This window comes from Eschrichtius robustus, chromosome 3, assembly GCF_028021215.1.
Source record: "Eschrichtius robustus isolate mEscRob2 chromosome 3, mEscRob2.pri, whole genome shotgun sequence".
Taxonomy (NCBI): Eukaryota; Metazoa; Chordata; class Mammalia; order Artiodactyla; family Eschrichtiidae; genus Eschrichtius; species Eschrichtius robustus.
In genome coordinates, this window is record NC_090826.1 from 125,970,231 (window position 1) to 125,991,836 (window position 21,606).

The following is a 21,606-nucleotide window of genomic DNA, read 5'->3' on the forward strand; positions in this document are numbered from 1 at the left end:
AGAACAGATCATAGAACTCAGGGAAACACTTATGTTTACCAGTTTATTAAAGAATATGTTAAAGCAGGGGTCCCCAACCGGGCTGCACAGCAGGAGGTGAGGGGCGGGTGAGTGAGAGAAGCTTCATCTGTATTTACAGCCGCTCCCCATTGCTCGCATTATCACCTGAGCTCCACCTCCTGTCAGATCAGCGATGGCATTAGATTCTCATAGGAGCACGAACCCTATTGTGAACTGCACATGCAAGGGATCTAGGCTGCATGCTCCTTATGAGAATCTAATGCTTGATGATCTGAGGTGGAGCTGAGTCAGTGATGCTAGCGCTGGGGAGTGGCTGCAAATACAGATTATCGTTAGCAGAGAGGTTTGACTGCACAGAGACCATAATAAATCAATTGCTTGCAGAGTCATATCAAAACCCTATCAGTGAGTGGCAAGTGAGAACAAGCTCAGGGCTCCCACTGATTCTGCATTATGGTGAGTTGTATAATTATTTCATCATATATTACAATGTCATAATAATAGAAATAAAGTGCATTATAAATGTAATGCACTTGAATCATCCCAAAGCCATCCCCCCCTGGAAAAATTGTCTTCCACGAAACCGGTCCCTGGTGCCAAAAGGTTGGGGACTGCTGTGTTAAAGAATACAGATGAAGAGATACATAGGATGAAGTCTGGGAAGGTCCTAAGCCTACGAGCATCTGTCCCTGTGGAGTAGAGGTGCATTGTCCTTCCAGTATGTGGGTGTGTTCACCAGCCTGGAAGCTCTTTGAATCGCATGCTATTGGGATTTTATGGAGGCTTCTTCACATAGGCAGGATCAATTAGTAATTCCATTTCCAGCCCCTCTCCCTTCTCTGGAGAATGGAGGTAGGCCTGGAAATTCCAAGCTTATCATCATGGCTTGGCCTTTCTGGGTACCAGCTCCCATCCAGGAGCCCACCCAGAATCACCTCATTAGAACAAAAGGTGCTTGCTTCTACTGCTCTTATCGGTTAGGAATTTATAAGGGTTTCAGAAGTCCTATTTCAGAAACCAGGGGTAGAGACCAGTGTATGATTCTCTATTATCTCACAGATACCTTGCTAGACAATTTTCTATGTTATCTGATTTAATCCTCCTGAAAATTCTATGCAGTGAATACTTATTCTTATTTTCAGAAATATTAAGTAACTTGCCCTACATCAATCATACAATGGATAAGTTTGTCTCTCTGCCTTTGTTCCTAATCTTCTAGGATCTAGATCATGAGTAGAAGGACTAGCCTTAAGAGAGAGAGATGCTTCTTCCATATTGATGGGAGGAAGGGAGAACAGGATGCAGATAAGTCAGCCTCTGTGCCGGTGATTCCTAAACCTGGAGTTTTATCAGAATTCCTAGGCACATTAGAGATTTATTTGTTTTTTAACACTATAGGACAAAGAATACATATATTGCTTTTATTTGGTGTTTTAACCTTGGCCGGAAAACGGCTAAAAAGTTATTCTTTTAGAACTGCAAAGTAGTTGATTACAAATGTTTGCTTTCCAGTTTCCATAATAATTATAAAACACTCTGAAAAGAAATTCTGTTGAAATGTGGAAGATGCTTATATAAACAAAATAACGTACTTTAGATTCTTGATATTGTTGGATTGAACCTTTTAGATTCTCTTAATTTATTTAACTGTTTCAGGTTTTAAAGTGTGTTTTCCACCTTCAAATTTCAACCCAGACAACTTTTATTAAAAAATAATCATAATTTCTTTGTGGTACAGTTCCCTAGTGGGAAAGAGTAGATTTAGAGCTCTGTGCACCATGAGGCCTGGGATGTTTTGGATTTGCTTCACTGAATTTATTATGAGTTTTGATAACTTTGTGTGAGTGGCATTACCTATATATCTAATTAGGAGATACTTGTTTCAGAAATTAATTTTCTTTTGTATTTCTAAATTAGCTTCTCTCAGCAATGTTTGTTTTCAGGTTAGGATTTTGTGTCTTAACCTACTTCCTTGTTAGGCCTTACAGCTTGTAGGGCTGTGCTCTAACAGAGATTTAAAGAGAGGCTCTTTTTGTGCTAATGTTAGTTTTTAACTTTCAAAAGAAAATTAATTTCCTATCTGCCAAATACTGGCAGCACTGTGATGTTCTGTAATGGCTTTAACAGCTAATGGTTAATTCCATTCTGAGTCGAGTCAAGAGTGAACATTGTCTGCCTTCTGCTCCCATGTTCTATTTAGAGTGCAAGTATACTGGGCAGGGACATATCTTTCATCTCTGTGTACAGAGAATTCTACAATGCTTGTGCAGAGGTAGCTTTTATTGGACGCGTAGTCCCTTAGAATTGTCATATTTTACAGACACAGGGCCCAAGAGATTGTTTCTTTACATCCCCTGTCTTTGTAGGTGAAAGAGAAGACTTTGGGTGGTTCAGAAACTTGCTCTAAGTTGGTTGTTCTCAACCTTATCGGACCCATTGCTCCATTTTTGTTTTTAACCAAATACTTTAAGCACCCTCTCCCTTTTACTATCCTGAAAGAAATTCATAGATAATATAAGCCACCTTCTTTATAATAAATCAACATAGTGTTCTAATTATAAGATAAAAGGGAAATTTAAAAATTGATTTAGAATAAAATGATAGGAATTTCAATATGTAAACGCATAGTATGACTGTATAAGTAGTCAGATACTTACATTTGCATACTAAATCGCTGTGAACGTGACAGCTACAAGTGTAGGCTGACAGATATGCCAGGTATCAGTCAGTGACTCAGATAACACAATCGGGACTGTCATCAGTGATGTAATTTTTCAAAGTGGTGAACGACTCTTAGTGAAGTGTCAAATAAAACAAAGGATAATCTTCCCTTGATTTACAAGGTAATTGTCTTCCTGGAAATTGAGTGAATTTTATATTTATATGTAAAATGGAATTAGGTTCCAACGTCAGATAATTATAAATCAGTTTTTTTTTTTCACCCACATAAATGCCAGGTGAGATATTTGACAGTTTTGTGGGATGCAGGATTGGACTTTGTTGTAAAGGATCGTCCTGGGTACTACAGAACATCTAATGTCTCTGGTCTTTAACTGCTAATTGTTAGTATTGGCTGCTTATCTTTGTGACAACGAAAAACACCCTCAGAAATTTCCAAACGTCTCCTTGGAGAGAACTACTGCCTTAAAATATACAGCTGAATTGTAGAATTGGGACTAGAACTTGGTCCCTTATTCTTAGTCTCCCCATTGTGCCATGCTGAAACGATACTTCAACTTGCTTCACGTGTTGTGCCCAGTATGACTGTTAATAATTAATTTTGAAATCTGAAGAAATGTTGCAAATAAGTCTTTCCAGTAATTACAAACAGCACTCTGTCAGTGCTAATGATGTGCTTCTCAATTTGTTGTGGTACTGAGTGATCATAAGTCAGGTTCTTCCTCTAGCTCTTCATTACCGCAAGTCTTGCTCTTAAGTCTGTTGTTGTTAACCTGCAGGATACATTTTGACTCAGAGCCTTTTCTCCATCAAAGAGCTTCTAGCCTCTGTTTCATTCAGTCAATAGTTAATGAGCACCTGCTGTGTGGTAGCAACTTTTTTAGGCAATAGGGACACAGTGATGAACAAAGCAGATATTCCCACTGTTGTGGAGCCTACAGCCAAGTGGAGGAGAGAGGCCTTAAGCACGTAAACACATAAATGAATATGGTTACAGATATGTTCATTCATTTGTAATGGAGAACTATGAGAGAGAATAACAAGAAATCTCTGTGATTATGAAACAGTAGGAAAGGCTTCCTCGTAGAAGTGACATTTATTCTGACATCTGAAGGACAAGTAAGCGTTAGCCAGGAGAACAACTCCAGGTCAGGGAACAGGGTATTGAAAGGTCCTAGGGCAGGAGAGGTTGGCCTGTGGCTGGTGACTCTCCAGGCAGTAAAGCTACTTTGGTTACTAGGTTATACTTGTTATTTCTTCTTTCTTCATTAACATTGCCCTGTGCTTGTCTGGAATTACAGGCAGTTCCCTGAATGTATCTTACTATTTCATGCCTCAGTACTGTTTTTCTTTTTTTGGTACATGCTGTTTCCTCTTTCTAGAATTCTTCTTCCCACCCCAGCTTTTCTTTTCATGGTCAGCTCAAAGATTGCCTTCTCTGATTTTCTTCAGCAGGCTTAGCTACTTATTTCTTTGAGTGCTTATTGAACCTTGTGTGTACCTCTGTTATAGCAGCTACCACATCATTTTGTCTGTCTGACTGTTTCCCTCTTTGATAAACTTCTTGAGAATTGAGATTGTATTTTATTTTTATAAATCCAAGACCTACTATAATAAGAACTTGACACTTAGTAGACGATAGTATTTATTTAGTAAATGGTCAAACATATTTTTCCTTTTTTTTTACTAATCCTTTATTATAAAACTTTCAAATATATTCAAAAGTAGACACAATTCTCTTTTTAAAAAAATATTTATTTATTTATTTATTTATTTATTTATTTATGGCTGAGTTGGGTCTTTGTTGCTGGACGCGGGCTTTCTCTAGTTGCGGCGAGCAGGGTCTACTCTTTGTTGCGGTGCGCGGGCTTCTCATTGCGGTGGCTTCTCTTGTTGAGGAGTACGGGCTCTAGGCGTGCCGGCTTCAGTCGTTGTGGCTCACGGGCTCTAGAGTGCAGGCTCAGTAGTTGTGGCACACGGGCTTAGTTGCTCCATGGCATGTGGGTCTTCCTGGACCAGGGCTCGAACCCGTGTCCCCTGCATTGGCAGGCGGATTCTTAACCACTGCGCCACCAGGGAAGCCCCACAATTCTCTTTTATTTAAAAAAATTTTACTGAAGTATAGTTGATGTACAATATTATATAAGTTACAGGTACACAATGTAGTGATTCACAATTTTTAAAGGTTATACTCCATTTATAGTTATTATAAAATATTGGCTATATTCCCCATGTTGTACAGTATATCCTTGTAGCTTACTTTATACCTAATAGTTTGTACCTCTTAATACTCTACCCCTGTGTTTCCCCTCCCCCATCCCTTCTCCCCACTGGTAACCACTGGTTTGTTCTCTATATCTGTGAGCCAGCTTCCTTTTTGTTACATTCACTAGTTTGTTGTATTTTTTAGATTCCACATGTAAGTGATATCATATAGCAGTTGTCTTTTTCTGTCTGATTTATTTCACTTAGCATAATGCACTCCAAGTCCATCCTTGTTGCTGCAAATGGCAAAATTTCATTCTTTTTTATGGCTGAGTAGTACTCCATTGTATATATATTACCATATCGTCTTTATGCAATCATCTGTCGATGGAAACTTTGGTTGCTTCCATATCTTGGCAATTGTAAATAATGCTGCTATGAACTTTGGAGCGCATGTATTTTTTCTTTTTCTTTTTTTTTAAAGATTTTTTTGATGTGGACTATATTTAAAGTCTTTATTGACTTTGTTACAATATTGCTTCTGTTTTGTGTTTTGTTTTTTTGGCCGCAAGGCATGTGGGATCTTAGCTCCCCAACCAGGGATCGAACCTGCACCCCCTGCATTGGAAGGCGAAGTCTTAACCACTGGACCACAAGGGAAGTCCCTGGAGTGCATGTATTTTTTCAAATTAGTGTTTTTGGCTTTTTTGGGTATAAACCCAGGAGTGGAATTGCTGAGTCATACGGCAGTTCTATTTTTAGTGTTTTGAGAAACCGCCATACAGTTTTCCACAGTGGCTACACCAATTTACATTCCCAGCAACAGTGTACGAGGGTTCCCTTTTCTCCTCATTCTTGGCAACATTTGTTATTTGTGTTCTTTTTGATGATAGTCATTCTGACAGGTGTGAGGTGGTATCTCACTGTGGTTTTGATTTGCATTTCCCTGATGATTAGACAGAATTCAGTAATGAATTAATATGTACTTGTCACACACCAATTTATGTCAATCTTTAAAAAAGATTTAATTTTTTTATTGAGTTAACAATGATTTATAACATTATATAAGCTTTATGTGGACAACATTGTATTTCTACTTCTGCATACTTTACAACATGCTTATCACCAAAAATTTATTTTTCATTCATCACCATACAGTTGATTCCCCTTTACCCATTTTGCCCTCCCCCCAACCCCTTCCCCTCTGGTAACCACTACTCTGTTATCTGTATCTATGTGTTTTTGTTTGTTTGTTTGGTTTATTCACTTATTTTGTTTTTGTTTGTTTATTAGTTTTTTATATTACACATATGAGTGAAATCATGCTGTATTTGTCTTTCTCCATCTGACTTATTTTACCTAGCATAATACCCTCAGTGTGCATCCATGTTATTGCAGATGGCAAGCTTTCATCTATTTTTATGGCTGAGTAGTATTCCATTCTATATATATACCATATCTTCTTTATCCATTCATCTGTTCATGGGCATTTAAGTTGTTTCCATATCTTTGCTATTGTAAATAATGCTACGATGAACACAAGGGTGCAGATGTCTTTTCAGATTAGTGTTTTCATATTCTTTAGATGATACCCAGACATGGGATAGCTGGTTAATATGGTAGTTCTATTCTTAATTTTTTTAGGAGTCTCCATACTGTCTTGCATAGTTACTGCACCAATTTAAATTCCCATCAATAGTGTACGAGTGTTCCCTTTACTCCATATCCTTGCATAAGATATTTCTTATCTTTTTGATAATACCTGTTCTGACAGGTGTGAGGTGATTTCTCATTGTATTGTGGTTTTGGTTTGCTTTTCCCTAATAATTAGTGATGTTGAACATCTTTTTATGTGCCTATTGGCCATCTGTGTGTCTTTTTGGAAAAATGTCTATTCATCTCCTCTGCCCATCTTTCAACTGGGTTGTCTGGTTTTTGGGTTGTTGTTGAATTTTACGAGGTCTTTATATATTTTGAATATTATACCCTTTATCAGATATATTATTTACAAATATCTTCTTCCATTCGATGTCTTTGTTTTATTGATGGTTTCCTTTGCTATGCAGAAGCTTTGTAGTTTGATGTAATCCCATTTGTTTATTTTTACTTTTGTTTCCCTTGCCTGAGGAGACATCTAGAAAGATATTACTAAGACCAATGTCAAAGAGCATACTGCGTATGTTTTCTTCTAGGAATTTAATGGTTTCAGGTTTTACATTCAAGTCTTTAATCCATTTTGAGTTAATTTTTGTGATGGTGTGAGATAGTAGTCTAGTCTCTTTTTTTTTTGTTGTTTTTTGCATGTGACTGTCCAGTTTTCCCAGAACCATTTATTGGCAAGACTTTCCTTTCTCCATTGTTTATTCTTTGCTCCTTAGTCATAAATTGTCCATATATGTGTAGGTTTATTTCTGGGCTCTCAGTTCTGTTCCATTGATTCATATATCTGTTTTTTCTGCCAGTACCATGCTGTTTTGATTATTATAGCTTTGAAATATAGTTTGAAAAGAGGGAGTATGATACCTCCAGCTTTGTTCTTTTTTCTCAGGATTGCTTTGGCTATTCAGGGTCTTTTGTGGATCCATATAAATTTTAGAATTTTTTTGTTCTATTTCTATGAAAAATGTCCTTGGGGTTTTGATAGGGCTTGCATTGAATCTGTAGATTGCTTATGTAATAAGGACATTTTGAAAAGTTGTATTTTATTCTTTTTGTTGTGATTGTAAATGGGATTGTTTTCTTAATTTCTCTGCCAGCTCATTATTAGCACATAGAAATGCAACAAATTTTTGTATACTGATTTTGTATCCTGCAACTTTGCTGTGTTCATTTATTATTTCTAATAGTTTGTGTGTGTGTGTGTGTGTGTGTGTGTGTAGTCTTTAGAGTTTTCTGTATATAAAATCATGTCAACTGCAAATAGTGACAGTTTTACTTTTGCCTTTCCAATTTGGATGCCTTTTATTTATTTTTCTTGCCTAATTGCTCTGTCTAGGACTTCCAATACTATGTTGAATAAGAATGGTGAGAGTGGGTATCCTTGTTTTTTCCTCATCTTAGAGGGATAGCTTTCAATTTTTCACCATTGAGTATGATGTGGGTTTGTCATATATAGCTTTTATTATGTTGAGGTACGTTCCTTTGCTATTCACTTTTTTGAGAGTTTTTTTTTTTTAACCATAAATGGGTATTGAATCTTGTCAAATACTTTTTCTGCATCTATTGAGATGATCATGTGGTTTTTTTCCTTCATTCTGTTAATGTGGCGTATCACATTGATTGATTTGCATATATTGAACCATCCTTGCATCCCTGGAATAAATCCCACTTGATCATGGTGTATGATCCTTTTGTTGTATTGTTGATTTCATTTTGCTAATATTGTGATGAGGATTTTTTCATTTATGTTTATCAGAGGTATTGGCCTGTAATTTTCTTTCTTTGTAGTGTCTTTGTCTGGTTTTGGTATCAGCATGATGTTGGCCTTGAAAAATGACTTAGGAAGTGTTCCCTTCTTTGCAATTTTTTGGAATAGTTTGAGAAGGACAGGTGTTAAATCTTCTTTGAATATTTGATAGAGTTTACCTGTGAAGTTGTCTGGTCCTGGACTTTTTGTTTTTTGGGAGCTTTTTGATTACTGTTTCCATCTCTGTACTAGTGATTGGTCTATTCAGATTTTCTATTTCTTCATGATTCAGTCTTGGAAGTTTGTATGATTCTAAAAATTTGTCTATTTCTTTTAGGTGTCCTATTTGTTAGTGTATAGCTGTTCATAATATTCTGTTATAATCCTATGTATTTCTGTGGTATCCATTGTTATTTCTCCTCTTTCGTTCCTGATTTGATTCATCAGGACCTTCTCTTTCTTTTTCTTAGTGAGTCTAGCTAACGGTTTGTCAATTTTGTTTGTCATTTCAAAGAACCAGCTCTTAGTTTCATTGATCTTTTCTATTATCTTTTTAGTTTTTATTTCATTTATTTCTGCTCTGCTCTTTATTACTTCCTTCTGTCTACGGCCATACCACCCTGAATGTGCCCGATATTGTCTCTATTACTTCCTTCCTTCTACTAACTCTGGGCTTTATTTGTTTTTCTTTTTCTAGCTCCTTTAGGTGTAAGGTTAGATTGCTTAGATTTCTCTTGTTTCTTGAGGTAGGTCTGTATTGCTATAAATTTCCCTCTTAGTACTACTTTTGCTGTATCCTGTAGATTTTGGTATGTTGTATTTTCATTTCTGTTTGTCTTCAGGTAATTTTTGATTTCTCCTTTGATTTCTTCATTGATCTAATAGTAATATTTCAGTAGTATGTTGTTCAGTCTATACATATTTATGATTTTTCCAGTTTTATTCTTGTAGTTGATTTGTAGTTTCAGTCTATTGTGATTGGAAAAGATGCTTGATGTGATTTGTCTTCTTAAATTTATTGAGACTTGTTTTGTGTCCCAACATATGTTCTATCCTTGAGAAAATTCCATGTGCACTTGAGAAGAATGTGTATTCTGTTGCATTTGGATGGAGTGTTCTGTACAATTCTATCAAATCCATCTAGTCTAATGTTTTATTTAAGGCCGCTAATAGTAGGGGTGTTAAAGTCCCCTACTATTATAGTGTTGCTGTCAATTTCTCCCTTTAGGTCTGTTAATAATTGTTTCATATATTTTGGTACTTATATGTTAGGTACATACATGTTAACCACTGTTATATCTTCTTGATGAATAGTCCACTTTATGGTTAGATACTGTCCATTTTTGTCTCCTGTTAACCTTTTTGGCTTGAAGTCTATTTTGTTTGATATGAATATGGCTACCTCTGCTTTCTTTTGGCTCCATTTGCATCGACTATCTTCCATTCCTTTACTTTTAGCCTGTGTTTCTCTTTAGAGCTAAGTTGTGTCTCCTGGAGGCAGCATATAGTTGGGTCTTGTTTTTTAACCCACCTAGCTACTCTCTGTCTTTCAATGGGTGAATTCAATCCATTTACATTTAGTGTGATTATTGATAGATGAGGATTTAGTCCTGCCACTTTATCTTTTGTGTTCTGGTTGCTCTATATTTCTATTGTTTTTCCCTGTGTTTCTGTTTGCCATTTTGTGTTGGTGATTTTCTATGATACCTTTCTCAATTTCCTCTTTTTTTTGTTCTGTATCTCTACTCTATGTTTATGTTTTGTGGTTACCCTGAGGTTTTTATTAAACCTCTCCTAGAGAAGATAGTCCTTTTCCTGCCGATAGCATCTCACCTTCTTTTACCTGTATAAATTCTGTCCTTTTCCTCTTCCCTTTTTATGTTTTTGTTGTCTCAAATTATCCTTTTTCATATTGTGAGTTTGTTACCAAACTGAGATAGCGATAGTTATTTTTCTGCTTTCTTTAAAACGTATTCTGATAAACAGTTGCAATTCTCTGGTTCTGTCTGTTTATCACCTTGCTCAAAGTTTTGTGTATTTTTGCTGTTTTGTTTCTAGTAAAAGAGCTCCTTTTAACATCTCTTATAAGGCAGGTCTAGTGTTGATGAACTTCCTCATCATTTGTTTGTCTGGGAAAGTATTTCTCCTTTATATCTGAATGACAGCTTTGCTGGATAGAGTATTCTTGGGTGACAGTTTTTGTCTTTCAATATTTTGAGAATGTCATTCCACTCCCTACTGGCATGTAGGGTTTCTGCTGAGAGATCTGCTGATAGCCTAATGGGAGATCCTTTGTAGTTACTATCCTTTTTTCCATGGCTATCTTTAAAATTCTTTCTTTGTCATTGACTTTCAACAGTTTTAATATTATGTCTTGGAGAAGGTCTTTTGCATTGAGGTGATTAGGTGTTCTCTGAGCTTCATGGACTTGTATTTCCAGTTCCTTCTCCAGGTTTGGGAAGTTCTCTGCTGTTCTTTCTTTAAATAATCTCTTTGCTCCCTTCTCCCTCTCTTCTTCTTTTAAGATACCCATTATCCTAATGTTGCCCTTCCTAAAAGAATCACATAGTTCTTGTAGAATTTTCTCATTTTTAAAATATCTTACTTCTCTTTCCTTTTCTACTTGTATCATCTCTAGATTTCTACCATTGAGCTCACTAATACTCTCTTCCATATGCTGTGCTCTATTTCCAGTGTCTTCTAATGCATTCTTCATATTGTTTATTGAGTTCTTCAGCTCCAGAATTTCTGTTTGGTCCTTTAGAGTTTCAGTCTTCTTGGTAAAGTATTCCTTCTGCTCATTACTTTTATTTCTGAGCTCATTAAACTGCCTTTCTTGAGTTTTCTTGTGTCTCGTTCAGTTTCTTCATGATAGCTACTTTGAATTCTCTATCAGTTAGATTGAAAAATCCTGTGACTTTTAAGTTTGGTTTCTGGAGATCTGTCATTTTCTTTTTGTCATATAGTATTACTGTGGTTCTTCATGGTGCTTGATGAAATGTTCCTCTGCTTGTGCATTTGAAGTTAAATGACAGGTTAGAAGTGAGAGTGCTTTCTTTTGTTTTCTGGTAGGTGGTGCTGTAACACAAGTTTCTGGTTTCTCTTATCTGTGCTACCTCTGGTTATTTTTGAGAATTGGCACTTTCCAGCCTCCACTGTCTTTGTAAGAGGTGTGGCTCCATGCCTTCTTTGTCACTTCTTGTGCCTCTGGGGTAGTTGCTGCTTTGCTTCTGCCAGAGCTGCTAATGTCATGAGGATGGTAGGCTCTTCCCTTGTGTCTGGGATCCCCTGAGACACAGGCTCTGCTGTGGGAAGAGGAGGATAATTGGAGGGGAGCAGGGTTGTGCAGGCTTCTCCACCATGTTGGGTGTCATAAGGGTTCTGCTACTGTGGATGGGGGGCCAGGGCTGTGGGTGCATAAGCAGCTGGAGGGACAGGGTCCCAGGCCCCACTGCCACTGCTTCCCAGTTACCTGTGGCCATGGGCGCTCCCACAGTTGGGAGACCAAAGTCATGTGTGCTGGTTCTCCTGCTGCTACTGGGTTTTCTGAAGCTGTGGGCTCATCCGTCTCGGTCATGGGGCTGGGATTGCAGGCACCGACTTCACTGTTCCCTTGGTTCCACCTCCTCCATGTGTTCCAGTTCACCCACCTTTAGATGTACAGATGTGTGGAATTCTCCAGTGTCCTGTTGAGTTGGGCAGAGGTATACCTTTGTTGAGTTGTGGATGTTTTGCTGGCTGTAGATTGAAGGGGAGAGATAAAGGTAGCCATGTGTCTGACAGCACTCCCATGAGGTATATTCTTTTGAAAGACCTGAAGACCCCACACCTCATCCATCCCCTCCCTCCCTGCCACCAGGACCCACTCTCCACTAACTGACTTTCTTTAGTGGTAATACTTGGAAAACAGAAATACATGGATGTGACACAGATCAAAGATATTAAGAACGTGTTATAATGATCTCATAAACCAGACTTTGGCAGTATGAAATAGTACTTAATTGGTTGCACTGAATTAGAGCATACCATTAAAGCCCTCTTGTCTTTATGTAAAGTTAATAAAAGATGAGTAGCAACAAAGAACTAGGTTGTTCTTTCATTTTGATATTACTGGTATTAACATTTACTGTAAGTACAATTATTTTTTTCACATTATTTAGGTGAGTTTTAAATCTTTTTAACCTCATTATCTTTTGACCTAGAAAAAATATTTTTCTATTGTAGGAAACTGAAACCAGTATGTTACGTATAAACAAGGTTTTGAGCCTTGGTTGGCGCTAGGGCAAAGAACTTCTAGTTCAGAGAATTTTATATAGGGCTAATTCAGCCTTCCTCCGATGCCTTAAAAATGTTTTTTCTTTCAGCAAAGTAATAAAGTATTTAATTTTCATTAAAATACTTTTTACATTTTTCTTTTCCAGAGAGTAATGCCTTCTAGCTTTTTCTTGCTGTTGCGGTTTTTCTTGAGAATTGATGGAGTGCTTATTAGGATGAATGACACAAGACTTTACCATGAGGTATCTATTCTCATTTAATGAAAGTACTAATTGACATTGGGCTTGTTCATGTTGTTACATTGTCAGTCTGACAGTTTGAAATTCAGTAATGCTTTATATTATATGGCTATTTGTCTAACCTTTAAGATTGGGTGTGTCATATTCACTGTTGACTGCACAGTTATCGAAACATTACATCTTCTTTTCCAAAAGTTCTACGAGTTGAACATGTTTTCCAAAAGACACTCCCTGATAAAGGGGAGTCTGATGCTTTTAAAAAGCCTCTTAAACTTAATCTGTTTAAGAAAACTGTCCCTTAACTCTTACTTTTTTTGTAGTATGTGTTGTTTATGTAATGTCCTGATATTAGAAATACCAATCTCATGGCCTCCAGAAATTTGTATTATACAATTATTTTGATAGTTGTTTTAATGTTTGAAAGCTCTGTGCTCCATTTCAAGGAACTGTTAACATACGAAGTTTTTTAAAAAAAATGAAGAAAGTGGGGGGGAGGCTTAAATTGAGTCATGAAAATTCTTCTTGTAGCTTTATAGCAGCCTATCCTTCTTGAATGAATTTTTAACATCATATTTGTGATCCTATAGAATGACGAATGAGAGAAGAAACCACCAGTATCAGTCAGGGTAATCGTAGTAATAGTTAACTCTCCTAACAACCCTATGAAATAGATGCTATTATTATCTCTGTTTTACAGCTGAGGCAACTAAGGCAAAGAGAGATTAAGTAACTTGCCCAAGTTATACAGTTAATAGGTGGCAGAACTGGAATTTAAGCCCAGTAAGATATGACTGGATTGGTATTTTCCTAAATCCTGCACTTTCTTTTTCCTTTGAAATAACATGGTCACTGTGATGGATCTTTTTCTTTTTAAAAGTGATAGTAAAGTACTAAAAATAAGCTATACTTTACTCCCTCAGAAAAAATGAAATCTAAATTTTTAGAAATGCTTATACTTTAATTCAACAATATTGATTTTTTTTTCAGAATTTATCCTCAAAAGATTCTTACATACAGTAACCCACAAATATTAATCAGGCAGCTGTATAGAGTTGTATATATATAAATATTCATGGCAATGCTATTGTTTATAATAGCTAAAAGGAAAGAAGGAAGGTGCTATAATGCCCATTGAATGAGCATTGATTAAATGGCCATTTATATCCTGTTGGCCTACAACAAATAGACTGCCAGATATTTCTCCAGCAAAGTTGGATTTATTCGGGATCAGCAGAAAATTGCAATTCAGGTCTGTAACCATGGTGAGCCCTGTGCAAGTCCCCACACGACAAGAGAAGGAGAATGCTTCTATAGAGAGGAAAAGGAAAATGGGAGTGCTACAGTAAGCAGAGAATCCATGACTTTCCACTGGTTGAGTCCTTGCCAGGAAGTAAGAGGAGTCTTTCTTTTTTCTGTTGGGCTCTGCTATGGTTGCTGGGTATGAGAGCTCCCCAGTCTAGTCTCCCAAATCTATTTAATTGAGGCTTCTGTTTATTAATTTTTTACAGTCCATATAGTAGAAAAATATGCAACCATTAAAATTAATGGCAGAAAGTTGTTTAACTGATTTGGAAAGATGTGCATATTAATGTTGACTTTTAAGATGCAAGTATGAATCTATATAAGATTTTATGTAGAGATTTCTAAATGTTAAGGATAGTGTTGTCTGTAGAGATTGTGATTGCTGATGATTTATACTCTATACGTTTATAGTATTTGATTTTTTTTTAACAATGAGCATTAATCTGTTTTGTTGATATAAAAGATTGAAACTTTAAGGGAGCATAATCTTGTGATTTTTCTTTTATTAAATAATGTTTTACCAAAAAAAACAAATTGTAATAAATTGCTTTCTAAAACCTCACTTTAAGAAGTCTTAAATGGGAAAATTGAAGTACCAAAAAAGTGGCTGTAAATAAACAATTTGATAAGAATTTTTTAGAAATGGGAAAGAACAAAACTTGTTTAAACTTTTTTTGGGGAAACATAAGAGTAGCCACAGTTATGTAGGTAGATGGTAATATAGCTTAAGGAAAAGATGTAGTTCCAAAAGTAATATTAAAATCTCTTGCATATCTCATTTACAAACATACACATTTTCTTTCAAAATAAAACCTTTGCTTGTGTTTTTCTTACATGGTAATTATTAAATCTGTTTACATATGTGTATCAGATATTAATGTGATTTATAGAGATTGGAATTAATAATTCAGAATTCTTGAATTAGTTATTTCACTGTAGAATTAGATGTTCTTATCAGACTTAATGGTACTTTCACAACCTGTTCTAAAATGTGGGCAGTTCTGTTTAATAGAAATGAGTTTTTTAATTAATATAAATAAATTTATTGCAATTTTTTGATTTTTAAACATAGGCTGACAAGACCTACATGTTACGAGAATATACCTCACGAGAGAGCAAAATTGCTAATTTAATGGTACAGTATTTAAATATCAGTTTTTAGAAGTTAAATTTTAATGTTTTATTTTAAGTATGGTATTCCCCCATGCCCCACCCATCCACCAAATCTACATCCCTAAATCCATTCATTTACCTAATAAAGCTCTATAGGAGAAATCCTATGGGAGCGTATTTTTTCTGGAACTTATCTCAATTACAGTTAGAGTTGTTAGGTACCTTAACCATCATCCAATCCAATTTCCATATTTTATTTTGGAAAAACTGAGACCCAGAGGTGTGACTAAAAGTCTCACAGCTAGTTGGTGGTGCAGCTGCAATAGGATGTTCTTTCCATGACTTACTTTTGGGGGCATAATTTCCCCTGATTTTTTTTTGCTCCCCTGCGACTTGTAAAGGGCTTCTACAAGTCTATAGCATTCGATAATGGGTTGTTTAAAAAGTGATACCTTCCTGCTAACTTGATATTTTTTATTCACTCTTAGTGCTTATTTCTCTCTATATATAGAATATACGTAGGTTAGAAAAGTTATATAGAGTCTCTAGTAGACCACATATTGGCATCTTACTGAAGGCTAGTGCTTTCAAGGTGCAAAAATAACAGGAAAAAGGGATTGGATTAAGATGTATTAAATTCTTAGGACATTTATGGGAGCATTATAAATGATATATCCCTATGATCTTTGAGGAAACCATCTAGTAACAGAGCTGAGTCAGTAACAAGAGATACCTGATATTATTAGGAACACCTAATGATGCTCCTTATATATGTATATATATATAGCACCTCATTTTAAAATTGGCATGCTTTAGGAATGCTTGAATGAAAGCATTTGCAAAACTATCAGTGCAGTAACTTAATATATGCTAATACGATTTATGTATTTCCTAGCATGTTTCACCTTCCCTCTTCACGGAACCTAATGAAATATCACAGTATTTGCCGATAAAGGAGGCAGTTTGTGAGAAGCTAATATTTCCAGAAAGAATTGATCCTAACCCTGCAGACTCAAAAGAATGTACACCTGTGGAATAGAATTTATTACAGCATATACTGACCGTGGAATCTGACTGGAGACCTTGGGGCTATTTGGAGGGGGTATTTTTATTATGAGAATTAATTGCCTTGTCTATGTGCAGATTTTCTGTAGCCTTAAAGGAAAAATAAATAAATAAAAGAGTGTCGCAGGCAGTTCCCACTCAACTGCTGTTGTACTCTCTGTCTTCAAATTCATATTCCAGAAATTTATATCTTCTGGAGTTAAATTCAGATTTCTAAATTGTCACAAAGTGCGGTCTCACCAGTAGGGGGTGATGTGTGTATCTCTCAGAAGCAGTGGCCATAACCTATATCTGTCATGAAACACTATCTTCTACCATGAGGAAGTTACTTTAAATCAGTGAATCGTAACACCTTGTGACTTTCATACGATTCCTAATTGTTCACGTTGATGTGGTGGCTCTTTACCGTGGGTTTTTTGATGTTTATTCACACTTCTGGAGAGTCATGACTTGCCTCCTAGGAAATTGATCTCAAATGATCTATACCCAGAAATTAAAAAAAAAATTACCCTCCTAAATTTTAATTGGCTTTTGAAGTTTAAAGAAAGTTTCAGACATAGAAACAAACTAGGTTTTTGGAGAACTTAAGGTGTTATGTCCATGGAAACACACAATCATGGTTTGCCAGTGACAGGATGTCAGAGCTGTCTCTCCTCCATCTTTAGGTGCTTTTTCTTATGTGTGGTTCTATTTGTACTGACGTTTTTTACTTCCACCTTCCACGCACCCTCAGAGTGAATAAATCTTTTGGATATTGAATTTGATGTTGGTCCTAAAAAGTTTGAAGTGTTACAGTTTAAGCAAAAATTACATCAGCCTCTAAAGCAACCAGATTAATTTTCTGCTTAAAATATTTGAAGGGTAGCTGTGGAGGAGGAAGGGGCTTATTTTAAAATCTAAAAGCCAGTTTTTCTTTTTTTAAAATTCATGTTTTGGGGAATTCCCTGGCAGTCCAATGGTTAGGACTCCACGCTTTCACTGCCAAGGGCCTGGGTTCAGTCCCTGGTCAGGGACCTAAGATCCAGCAAGCCGCGCAGCATGGCCAAAAAAAAAAAAAAAGATTCATGTTTTTAACATTACAGGGGATCCAGTAAAGTGTAATTAATTAGTACAAAATCTAGGTAGTACAGAAAGTTTACAAAAGTAAATTTGAAATCCATTTGGCTATTTTGATGGTGACCCTTTAAACATTTTATATTCTTTTCTGCCTTTTAAAATGGTCTCCATAAAGTAGAAAGTGGTTATAAAGTACCAAGTAAGAAATTACTTTAAATGAATTTAAAAAAATATTTTATTTAAAGGGCAGGGGAAAAGAATTACCCCCTTTTTTTCTGGTTTGAAACAGCTGTTGTACATATTTCCACTTGATACATAAATCATTAAGGAAGGATATTTAATTGTAAGTATTAGCAAAACTCTTCAGGTATTAGCCTGAAGATAAATTTTAGTGAAACAAATACAGTTGGATATTCATCATTACTCAGACTCTGGTGTGTTGTTGTGTATATTGTTTTTTTAGCTAATTTTATTAGCTAAATTTGGTCACAAATGATTTGGGTATTTGTTTGCTTTCTGCTACATCACCTGCAAGGTATAGGAAATCAGGATTTTGTGGGCTTTAAGAAAATACATGGCATGTTCAGTGTATGTTAAATATACCGGTACTTAATGTTTTCTCTTAGGACAGAAAAGTGTATATATTGTACTCTGCTTTCTGTTTAGTTTATTTACCATGCAGATTTGAACAGAACAGACTCTTTAGTCATACAAATTATAAAAAATGAAAAACTGTAATAATATTTATTAATTGAATTAGAGGTTTCTGGGCAGCATCATAGTACACATATATTTTTAACTTGATTCAGATGTCTTAGTCCCTGAGTCAGTCTTAAATTACTTATTTTGAGAATCCATTGTTAAAAATTGTAGAATTGACCGTTTTATAGAAGAAGGTGGGAGGTGGATAGGATGAGTGTACTTTTGAAAACTTCATTAGTTTGTTCCTGTGGAGAATGCCAAGAAAACTTATATTTGCCCATTGCTAATCAAGACATACACCATTTTATATTTATTTGTTCCAAGTGTCTTTTTGTAAGAGGAGAATAAACAATAAGTAATTACCGATCTGTGTTTTGCTATTTCACTTAATTTCATTTTTCTTGAAGCTTAATTAAAAAATGGTTTGGTATACCTTTCTTGTTTGTGCTGTATGTTTTGAACTTGGTCAACATTATAGCCAGATTCTCCAGACAGATTATAAATGAAAATCTAACAGATAGTCCAGAATAGAATCCTCCAGTTTAGCTATTGGGCTCTTGTTCTTCCTCCCTCTCTGTCCCCTAGTGTGGGTTGGCCAAAAAGTTCGTTTGGGTTTTTCCGTAACATCTTATGGACAAACCCAAATGAAATTTTTGGCCAACCCAATACTTCTGTGGATGTTTTAATTAGCCATTGTTTTCTCTATGATAGGTTAATGCTTTCTGTTTTTGAAAATATAAATACTTGTGGTATGTATCATTCCATTTAGTTTTAAGTACTGTCCAATATGGTGCTAGGTACAGGGGTTACAGTAATGAATAGATTATTCAGTAGGCCCTCTGTATCCTCAGGTTCTGCATCCGCAGATTCAACCAATCATGGATTGAAATATTGAAAAAAAAATTCCATGGGACTTCCCTGGTGGTCCAGTGGTTAAGACTCCGTGCTCCCAATGCAGGGGGCACAGGTTCAATCCTTGGTCCGGGGAACTAAGATCCTGCATGCCCCGCAGCATGGCAAAAAAAAAAAAAAAAATTCCAAAAAGCAAAACTTGAATTTGCGGTGTACCCAGCAGCTATTTACATAGCATTTACATTGTATTTACAACTATCTACGTAGCCTTTACATTGTATTAGGTATTATAAGTAATTTAGAGATGATTTAAAGTATATGGGAGGATGTGTGTAGGTTATATGCAAATACACCGTTTTATATAAGGGACTTGAGTATCCTCAGATTTTGGTGGGAGGAGGGGACTGGAGTCAATCCTCTGTGGATACTGAGAGATGACTGTACTATATGTCTTCATGGAGTTAAAGTCTAATGGAGGAGACAAAGTAAAAATAATTACAAATTTTAGTAATTGCAATGACAGAAATAATACTGACTTTAAAGAGAATAACAAAATCACCTTTGGTAGCAGTAGTCAGAGTTCTACCTGGAAAAGCATGTAGAAAGCCTCAAGAGAATGTCACTCCTAACTTACCCAGGAGAAAAACCTGGGTAATCTATACAATTACAGTTTTTCTTGAGCATATCAGACAGCTGAGGTTGCAAAGCAAAGTAAACTAAATCCCAAAGAGTGATAAGCCCTCCAACAAGAGGTGGAAACTACCAATCATCTCATCTTAGAGCATGAGAGAAACAGGTGGCCACTGTACAAGCAGGTAAGAAAAAAATCAACTAAAATTTTAATAAATTCTGAAAGGCTTAGTATGGGCTAGTTTGTCAGTTTGGAAGAGCTGAGAGTCTCAAATAAGAAGACTTCATACACTCACACAGGTTCTATCCCAAGGGCCTACCGCAGTGCTCACAAGAAACACTGGGGCAGGGCAGGGGACCAGAAAGTCCCTGTCAGTGGTTCAAGCATGCAGGAGGTAATTGGCTGCTGCTGAGGGGTAGGTATGAAACCCTGCCCATTTTTCTTAGACCCCTCTTTTGAAGTATACAAAAGACTTAAGCTGCTGTGGGAAGAGCAACAAATCATATCACCCCCCAGGACCCCAGCAAAATCCATTATTTCTGGGGGAGGAATAAAAGCAAAACCCGTCTGCTTCTGGGAGGAGGAATGGGAAATGCTCTGCCTTCAGGCCACGAAGAACCATTACTGCTGGAGAAGGAGTATAAGCAAGTAACCTCTGACCTTGGAGGAGGAGCAGAAAAACCTGGGCCCAGGATACTACATGGATAGCAAAAAGAGAAGTCTACCACTGGGAGATGGGCATGAAATTCACACAACAGTAGAATGCACATTGTTTTCAAGTGCATCTAGAATGTTCACCAAGATAGAGAATATTCTAAGCCATAACACCTCAACAAATAAAACACTTGAAATCTTGTGAATTATGTTCTCTGACCATAACAGAATTAAACTAGTAAAAACCAGTAACAGAAAGATACCTGGAAAATACCCAAATACCTCTGATGAGAGAAAGAAGTAAAGAGAGACAAATACCGTGATCATAGAATGAAAGACTCAAGATGTTAATACGCCGGTTCTCCCCAGATTGGCCTACAGAATCAATGTAATCCCATTCAAAATCCTAGGTGGCTTTTTCATTAGACATTTATAAGATGATTCTAATATGTGTGGAAATCCAAAGAATCTAGAACAGCCAAAACAATTTTGAAAAAGAATAAAGTTGGAGGACTCAAATTACCTGACTTCAACACTTAGAGCTACAGTAGTCAAGACCACATGACAATTGTTTAAGTACTGTCCAATATGGTGCTAGGTACAGGGGTTACAGTAATGAAGAGATTATTCAGTTGGCCCTCTGTATCCTCAGGTTCTGCATCCGCAGATGCAGATGGAAGTGGACTTCTCTCAGTATGTTTTTACAGTCTTGCCTTTTGAACCAAGTAAATATTTTACATACTAAAAAAGTTAAATAAAAATGGATGGGGCTTCCCTGGTGGCGCAGTGGTTGAGAGTCTGCCTGCCAATGCAGGGGACACGGGTTCGAGCCCTGGTCTGGGAAGATCCCACATGCCGCGGAGCAACTGGGCCGGTGAGCCACAATTGCTGAGCCTGCGCGTCTGGAGCCTGTGCTCCGCAGCCAGAGAGGCCGTGATGGTGAGAGGCCCGCGCATCGCGATGAAGAGTGGCCCCCGCTTGCCGCAGCTAGAGAAAGCCCTCGCACAGAAACGAAGACCCAACACAGCCATAAATAAATTAAAAAAAAAAAAAAAAAAAAGAATTAGAGACTCCATTCTCACATTACAGCGGCTCAGCTTTAAAAAAAAAAAAAAAAAAAGTCTATCAAAATAAGGTTCCAGATAACACTGGTTCCAAAAACCAGAAATCATCTAGTTTCTTTCCTTACATGCTTAACCACATAGCCTCCCTCAGGCATTTACAGAACATCAGAGGCTTTCCCTAATCTTTCCTAGGGGCGCACGCTTAGTTGTGCCTAGGATGTAATACTGTAATACTCCTGTAAATGTGAGCCCTGCTCTTGCTTTGGGGCTTCACTGAGTTGCAGTACTGTAACTATTAGGTCAGGCGGTGCTTATGGGAAATCTGCCTGCCCTGGTATCATC

The 21,606-nt window shown here is 36.6% G+C and overlaps 1 protein-coding gene across 1 annotated transcript in view; it reads left to right on the forward strand.

Moving 5' to 3' along the window:
• The window catches only part of TIPRL (TOR signaling pathway regulator), a 33,348-nt gene extending 16,913 nt beyond the window's left edge, over nucleotides 1-16,435 (forward strand). The window contains exons 5-7 of the mRNA XM_068541206.1: nucleotides 12,733-12,828; nucleotides 15,200-15,262; nucleotides 16,136-16,435. Of these exons, the coding sequence (XP_068397307.1) occupies nucleotides 12,733-12,828; nucleotides 15,200-15,262; nucleotides 16,136-16,279 (303 nt within the window). The 3' untranslated portion in view covers nucleotides 16,280-16,435. The remainder of the gene's footprint in view (nucleotides 1-12,732; nucleotides 12,829-15,199; nucleotides 15,263-16,135) is intronic.
• Nucleotides 16,436-21,606: the final 5,171 nt, after the last annotated feature.